This window comes from Arachis hypogaea, chromosome 10, assembly GCF_003086295.3.
Source record: "Arachis hypogaea cultivar Tifrunner chromosome 10, arahy.Tifrunner.gnm2.J5K5, whole genome shotgun sequence".
Classification (NCBI taxonomy): Eukaryota; Viridiplantae; Streptophyta; class Magnoliopsida; order Fabales; family Fabaceae; genus Arachis; species Arachis hypogaea.
In genome coordinates this window covers 110,706,184-110,713,463 of record NC_092045.1, presented here as the reverse complement: position 1 = coordinate 110,713,463, position 7,280 = coordinate 110,706,184, and the positions used below count along the sequence as shown (strand labels likewise).

The window sequence follows — 7,280 nt, the reverse complement described above, 5'->3', positions numbered from 1 at the left end:
CCTACAAACTAGGACTTATCCACATGAAAACGGTAAAACAATCCCTATAAAGCCGAACTAATGTTCTCGGCTAAAACCAGGTTCCACTACCAGTTTTCATATTCACCTATTCACTCTCACTTAATTACTCTCTCTCTCTTTTGAGATTATCACTAACTTGAGCGTCGGAGTATCTTTTGCAGGTATTCCCGCCACGGTGTTTGATCTCGGCCGACGTGAAACTCTTCCTCCCAGTTGACAACTTACTCAGAAGCGCTTAAGCTCGGCCTCCCTAGTGTTCAGACGAAACACTTGGCGCCCACCGTGGGGCCGAATACATCTAACCCCATTTTTTCCTTCGTTTAGTCTTCTACTATATTTTGTAGGATTTCTGATCCTCGAACATGGCAGACAGAAAAAATCCACAACTCTCACAGGATGACCTCCTGGCCCGAATCACCGAGCTTCAGGCGGAAGTACGAAGGATAGCCGAGCTATCAACCCAGAACAATGGGGAAAGCTCCAAAGGCTCGGCCCAAGTTGCCACAGACCCTTTAAACATCATCCCGCCGAAGGAGAAACTCACCCTCGACAACCCCTTCTCCGAGAAAATTACCAACTACCAGATGCCAAAGAACTTTACGCTTCCCACTGCACTAGAACCATATAAGGGGTTCGGAGATCCCCAAGCCCACATGAAGAAGTTCCAATCGATGATGTTCTTCAACGGTCCTAACAATGAGCCCGTCTTCTGCCGAGTATTTCCCACTTATCTTGATGGTGCTGCGCTGCTCTGGTTTTCTAAACTTTCTGTAGGATCAATCTCCTCCTTTGAAGACCTAGCCAGGTCATTCATTGATTATTTTGCTGCATCGAGGATATACGTACATGGATCAAATTACCTCGGCACCATCAAACAAGGTCAGCACGAGAGCTTGAAGGACTACATGACCAGATTCGCAGATGCCACTATGGAGATCCAAGACCTAGACCCGGCCGTCCACCTACATGCTCTAAAATCCGGCCTCAGGCCCGGAAAATTTCGGGAGACCATTGCTATAACAAAGCCTAAGACGCTAGAAGAATTTCGGGAAAGGGCGGCAGGTCAAATGGAGATCGAAGAGCTCCGCGAGGCCCAAAAATCGGACAAACAACCACATCAGCGAGATGAGGAAAGAACTTTCAGATCGCTAGGCAGTAGAGACATTAAGAAGCCTTCCAAGCTCACATCGAAATACAACACATATACCAGGTTCAGTACCAAGAGAGAAAACATCATCAGAGAAATCCTCAATGCCAAAATCATAAAGCCACCAGCTCGAGCAGGGAACTACCAGGACCAAAGGTTCGTGGATAGGACAAAGCAATGTGCCTTCCACCAGAAGTTCGGCCACACCACGGATGACTGCATTGTCACAAAGGACCTCCTAGAAATTCTGGCACGCCAAGGACTCTTAGACAAATACGTCGAGAGCCAGAAGGGCAGAAGAGGAAACTCGGACAGGGAAGAGAACAAACAAATAACGGCGGACAACAACAAAAAAGAACAGACAACTCCTGATCCACCAAGGGGAGTCATTAGCCACATATCAGGAGGATTCGCAGGCGGAGGCGAAACAAGCTCGGCCAGAAAACGAAGCTACAGGGTGATGCTAGCAATCGAAGGAACCATACAACCAAAGAAGGACAAAGACCCAGACGTCACAATATCCTTCAACCAAGCAGACTTCAGATCGGCAAGCCCTAACCTCGACGACCCCGTGGTAATTTCCATCCAGGTCGGAGAACTGTTGGTAAGAAAAACATTACTAGATCCAGGTGGTAGTGCTGATGTTTTATTCTATTCTACCTTTATAAAGATGAAATTATCAGAAAAATTGATACAGCCCTCCTTGGGAGAGCTAATTGGGTTCTCCAGAGAGAGAGTCCCCATCATGGGACACATATGGTTAAAGACCACAATGGGAGAAATCCCTATGTCAAAGTCAATTGATATTCAATACCTAATAGTAGACTGTTATAGCCCTTACAATATTATAATTGGGAGACCCACCCTGAATATATTCAGAGCAGTGGTGTCCACATTACACCTGTGTGTTAAGTTTCCAGTACAGGAAAACAAGATAGCTACAGTGTACACCGATCATCAAGAAGCTCGGCAGTGCTACAATGCTAGCCTAAAGCTTACCCAAACAAAACAAGAAGCTCGGACTCAGGTTCAAGCAATCCACACTTCTGCAGACACAGCGACATTAGCTGACCTCGACCCGAGAGAAGACCTCGGCGAAAGACCTCGGCCAATGGACAACCTTCAACAAATAACACTAACGGCAGATGACAAACAATACACATACATTGGAGAGGCATTAGAAGGGGAAGATCGAGCAAGACTTATACACATACTGCGCCACAACGCCGACCTATTCGCATGGACACCAGATGACATGCCCGGAATAAGTCCAAAGGTCATCTGCCATAAGTTAGCAATCGACAACAGTCCGACCAGTAGCACAGAAAAAAAGGAACCTCGGGGAGGAGAAAAAACAAGCAACACTCGAAGAAACAAAGAAGCTCCACAACGCAAGTTTCATCAGAGAGATCCGCTTCACCACATGGTTGTCCAATGTGGTAATGGTAAGGAAGAACTCAGGTAAATGGCGCATGTGCGTCGACTTTACAAACTTAAACAAAGCTTGCCCTAAAGATGCATATCCATTACCTTGCATTGATAAGTTAGTTGATAACGCTTCTGGTTTAAAAGCCTTGAGTTTTATGGATGCATACTCTGCTTATAACCAGATTCTGATGCACCCAGAGGACCAAAGCAAAACAGCTTTTATAACAGAACATGAAAATTTTTGTTACAAGGTAATGCCTTTTGGTTTAAAGAATACAGGTGCAACATATCAAAGATTAATGGACAAAGTATTCCAACAACAGATAGGCCGGAATATGGAGGTCTATGTAGATGATATGGTAGCCAAGACACCGGCACAAGGGTCACACTGTGATGACTTGGTAGAAATATTCAAACAACTCCGAGCATACAACATGAGACTCAATCCGGACAAATGTGCTTTTGGAGTCCAAGGAGGGAAGTTCCTTGGTTTCATGCTAACCTCACGAGGCATAGAAGCCAACCCAGAGAAATGCAAAGCCGTGCTGAACATGACAAGCCCAAAGACAGTAAAAGAAGTCCAGCAAGTAGCAGGGCGAATAGCTGTCCTGTTACGCTTCCTACCTGCAGTGGCAAACCGATCTTATCAGTTTTTCCAGACGTTCTCTAAGGGCAAGAAGTTCACATGGACAGACGAATGTGAGAACTCCTTTAACGAACTCAAATAGCTCTTAACATCACCACCAATCCTCCAAAGACCTGAGACAGGTAAACCTTTGTGTTTATATCTATCAGTATCTAACCATGCTATAAGCTCAGTACTAGTAACAGAAGTAGGGAGAAAACAAAACCCAGTATACTTCATCAGCAGGGTACTGTGGTGCGGATTTTATAACCCACACTTACTAACCGGCAAGTGCACCGGGTCGTACCAAGTAATACCTTACGTGAGTAAGGGTCGATCCCATGAGGATTGATGGATTAAGCAACAGTTATTGAGTGATAAGCTTAGTTAGGCAAGCAGAAATTGGTTTTGAGATGTTTAAAAAGTTTAAGTGTAAATTCAGAATATCAAAGACAGGCAGATTAATAAGTTGGGAATAAAATATTAGAGAAAATAGTTAAAGGTTTCAGAGTTATCTATTTTTCCAGATTTATTTTCTTACTAACTATTTTAATCATGCAAGATTTAATTTCATGGCAAACTATATATGACTAGACCCTAATTCCTTAGACCTTTCTAGTCTTCTCTAAAATTCATTAATTGCCAATTCCTTGGTTAATTAATTCCAATTAGAGGATGATGATCAATTTCTAGTTTATATGCCAAAAGAATTCTAATTATCCAAAAATAAGGGGATTATATGTCACGTATCCCGTTAAATACAAATAATTAAAATTCAGTATAATATATTTTCAAGCTGTTGTTCAAGTAAAGAGCTTTTCCAAGTTTTACAAGAACTCAATTAGAACATGGGTCATACTTCCGTTCCACCCATATTTCATAAAATGAAGAACGAAAATAATTATTGAAATATAAATCAAGACATAAATTAAATTAGAAAGATCAAACGAATAAATCCATACAAATAGACAGAGCTCCTAACCTTAACAATGAAGGATTAGTTGCTCATGGTTTAGAGAAGAAAAATAAGAGTTCTGGTAACAATCTGGTATCTGTCTAAAATATACAGATTTCCTATTTATTACTAATCCTAATAGGTTAAAATCTAAAAAAAATAATATCTTTTCCTAAAAGATAAGATTTGAATTTAAATTCGAATTAATTAACAGATCTTCAGTTGATGGGTGGGGACCACTTGATTTGTCTATTCTGCAGCTTTTAATCTATGTTCTCTGGGCTGGAAACTGGGTCAAAAACAGCCCAGAAATCGAAACCAGCGTTTTTTGTATTATTGCAGATCGCGCATGTGACGAGTCCGCATTGTCCACGCGCTCGCGTCATTTGTGCGGATTCTAGTCCACGCGTTTGCGTCAGGCACGCGATCGCGTCATTGCAATTTCTCCATTCCGCGCGGTCGCGTGAGCCATGCGTCCGCGTCGGTCTTCGCTGGTCATCCCTTTGGTTTCTTCTTTTTTTCTGCAGAAACTTCATCAAATCCATCCGAATGCTACCTAAAATAAATAAAATTGCACAGAACTCAAAATAGCATCCATAGTGGCTAAAATATAATTAATTATAAATTAAACTCAACAATTTAGATGCAAATTCATTAGGAAAAAATAGATAAGATGCTCACGCATCATACTGCAACCTACAGAAATAAGATACCCGAAGATAGAATAATTGGCACTAGCATTAATCACCACGGCAAGAAGACTACGACATTACTTCCAAAGCCACACAATCATAGTACGAACAGACCAACCGCTAAGGCAGATATTAACCAGACCCGAGCTCGCCGGCAGACTAATAAAATGGTCGGTCGAGCTCTCCGAATTTGACATCCAGTACGAGTCAACGAAAACATTGAAGTCACAGGTGCTAGCCGACTTTATATCGGAGATGACTGATGACACACAAAATACAGAGGTCAATTGGAGTATACATGTAGATGGAGCGTCAAACAGAGAAGGCAGTGGAGCAGGGGTACTGTTGAAGGAAGGAGACAAAGTGGTGGCCGAGCAGTCACTGCAGTTCCGCTTCAACGCAAGCAACAATCAGGCGGAGTACGAGGCCTTACTCGCCGGACTAAAGCTCGCCCTACAACTACAAATACCTCGAATAACAGTTTACTGCGACTCTTCATTAGTGGTGCATCAAATAAAGGGTGAATTCCAGGTAAAAGATCCTTTGTTAGAGAAACATTGGCTCATAACAAAGGATCTCATTTCAAAATTTAGCAAATTTGACATTATTCATGTAAATAGAGAGCAAAACACCAGGGCCGATGTGTTATCCAAGCTAGCCACAACTAGGCAAGCCGAACACACGTCGGCACTGTCCCAGCTAACACTTGACAAACTGAGTTTTGAGCAGGATACAATTTTAAGCATCATACAGGTACCAGATTGGCGAACACCTTTTCTCAAATACATCAACACAGGCGCTATGCCACACAATGAGCCGAACTTGCTGCTCTTCCGAAGAAGAGCAAGCTTCTATACAGTGCTCGGAAACACCCTATATAGGCGAGCACATTCACAACCACTACTCAAATGCATCAGCAATAAGGAAGCCGAGGAAGTTATGACAGAAACACACGAAGGGATTTGCGGAAATCACATTGGCGGCCGAGCATTAGCCGCAAAGATATTGCGAACAGGATACTATTGGTCGACGATAAAAAGGGACTGTTTTTCAAAATTAAAGGCATGCGATAATTGTCAAAAGCACGCAACACTCTCCGAAACCCCGGCCGAAGAACTCCACACCATAGAGGTAAGCTGACCTTTCGATAGGTGGGGGTTGGATATCCTCGGACCTTTCCTGAAAGCGCCAGGCCAGGTAAAGTTCCTTTTGGTATCAATAGATTATTTCTCTAAGTGGATAGAAGCACAACCACTGTCATAAATAACGGCAGAAAAGGTGCGATCTTTTTTATGGAAGAATATTATATGCAGATACAGTATCCCAAGAGAGATAATCTCGGATAACGGGAGACAATTTACAGACCATAAGCTCGCTGCCTTTCTAACAAAGTTTAACATCAAACATCATTTCAGCTCAGTAGAGCACCCGCAAACTAACGGACAAGTTGAATCAGCTAACAGAATTATCTTGCAGGGATTAAAGAAAAAGCTCGGCGAGGCTAAAGGAGAATGGGCCGACCTCATTCCAGAGATCCTATGGGGTTACAATACCAGTATTCAATCCGCCACAGAAGAAATTCCTTTCAAGCTGGTATATGGCGCAGAAGCACTCATTCCAGTAGAGGTCAGCGTCCCAACATTAAGGACCGACCTCTATGATCAATCCAATAATTTGCAAGCTCGGTCAGTTGAGTTGGATCTTGTAGAAGAAGAAAGAGACATTTCAGCCATAAAGCAGCGAGCCAGAAAGCAATACATAGAGCAAAGACACAACAAAAGAGTAGTTCACAGGTCCTTCAACAGCGGAGATCTCGTACTTAGACGAACAGAAGAAGCTCGGAAACCTCCAGGACATGGCAAATTAGCCGCAAATTGGGAAGGACCTTTCCGAGTTCTTCAAAATCTCGGAAAGGGGGCTTACAAACTAGAAACCCTTAAAGGAGATCATCTTTCAGGAACATGGAATGTCTCCTCCCTAAGGGGATATCAGTCATGATATATAAATTCGCGAATGATGGTACTCTTTTTCCCCTCCGAAGGTTTTCTCCCAAAAAACAGGGGTTTTACTCGGAGAGGGTTTTAACGAGGCCAGACGCCACAAATCACCACACCGGTGTACCTTACATTAAAAATCAAAATATTTTGTATCTTAACAATTAGTGAATGTACAAAACAACCCGAGTTTCATACTCGGAAGTCAAAATGCGCATACCGAGCATATTACTCGGAAAAAATACAAACAAATGAAACAAACATCAAGTAACTCAAACGAATCCCAAGGGATCACTTCGCCATAACCCTTATATCAGAGCCACAACTCTCCTTATTAACAATACGACCATACAAGAAATGGCTGCGGTCATAGTCAACACATACATACAAGTATTATCATAATACAACATATCATAAC

General features: G+C 42.5%; 2 protein-coding genes across 2 annotated transcripts; both read left to right on the top strand.

The window, feature by feature from the left end:
- Positions 1-383: 383 nt before the first annotated feature.
- LOC140175765 (uncharacterized) lies at positions 384-3,324 on the top strand. The gene is made up of 2 exons (XM_072204315.1): positions 384-2,613; positions 2,741-3,324. The coding sequence occupies exons 1-2, from the start codon at positions 384-386 to the stop codon at positions 3,322-3,324; spliced, it is 2,814 nt and encodes a 937-aa protein (XP_072060416.1).
- A 1,799-nt stretch (positions 3,325-5,123) lies between these two features.
- Positions 5,124-6,866, top strand: LOC140175764 (uncharacterized). Its single transcript, XM_072204314.1, has 2 exons — positions 5,124-5,999; positions 6,345-6,866. Exons 1-2 carry the CDS (start codon positions 5,124-5,126, stop codon positions 6,864-6,866), a joined length of 1,398 nt encoding a protein of 465 aa, XP_072060415.1.
- The last annotated feature ends 414 nt before the right edge of the window (positions 6,867-7,280 follow it).

Excerpts from the sequence above, each read along its gene's own strand:
- LOC140175765 (XM_072204315.1), top strand. The coding sequence starts at position 384 with ATGGCAGACAGAAAAAATCCACAACTCTCACAGGATGACCTCCTGGCC. Across the intron at positions 2,614-2,740 it reads GGTTGTCCAATGTGGTAATG|CCTTGAGTTTTATGGATGCA; the intron begins GTAAGGAAGAAC and ends CTGGTTTAAAAG.
- LOC140175764 (XM_072204314.1), top strand. The coding sequence starts at position 5,124 with ATGACTGATGACACACAAAATACAGAGGTCAATTGGAGTATACATGTA. Across the intron at positions 6,000-6,344 it reads AAGAACTCCACACCATAGAG|GGATTAAAGAAAAAGCTCGG; the intron begins GTAAGCTGACCT and ends ATTATCTTGCAG.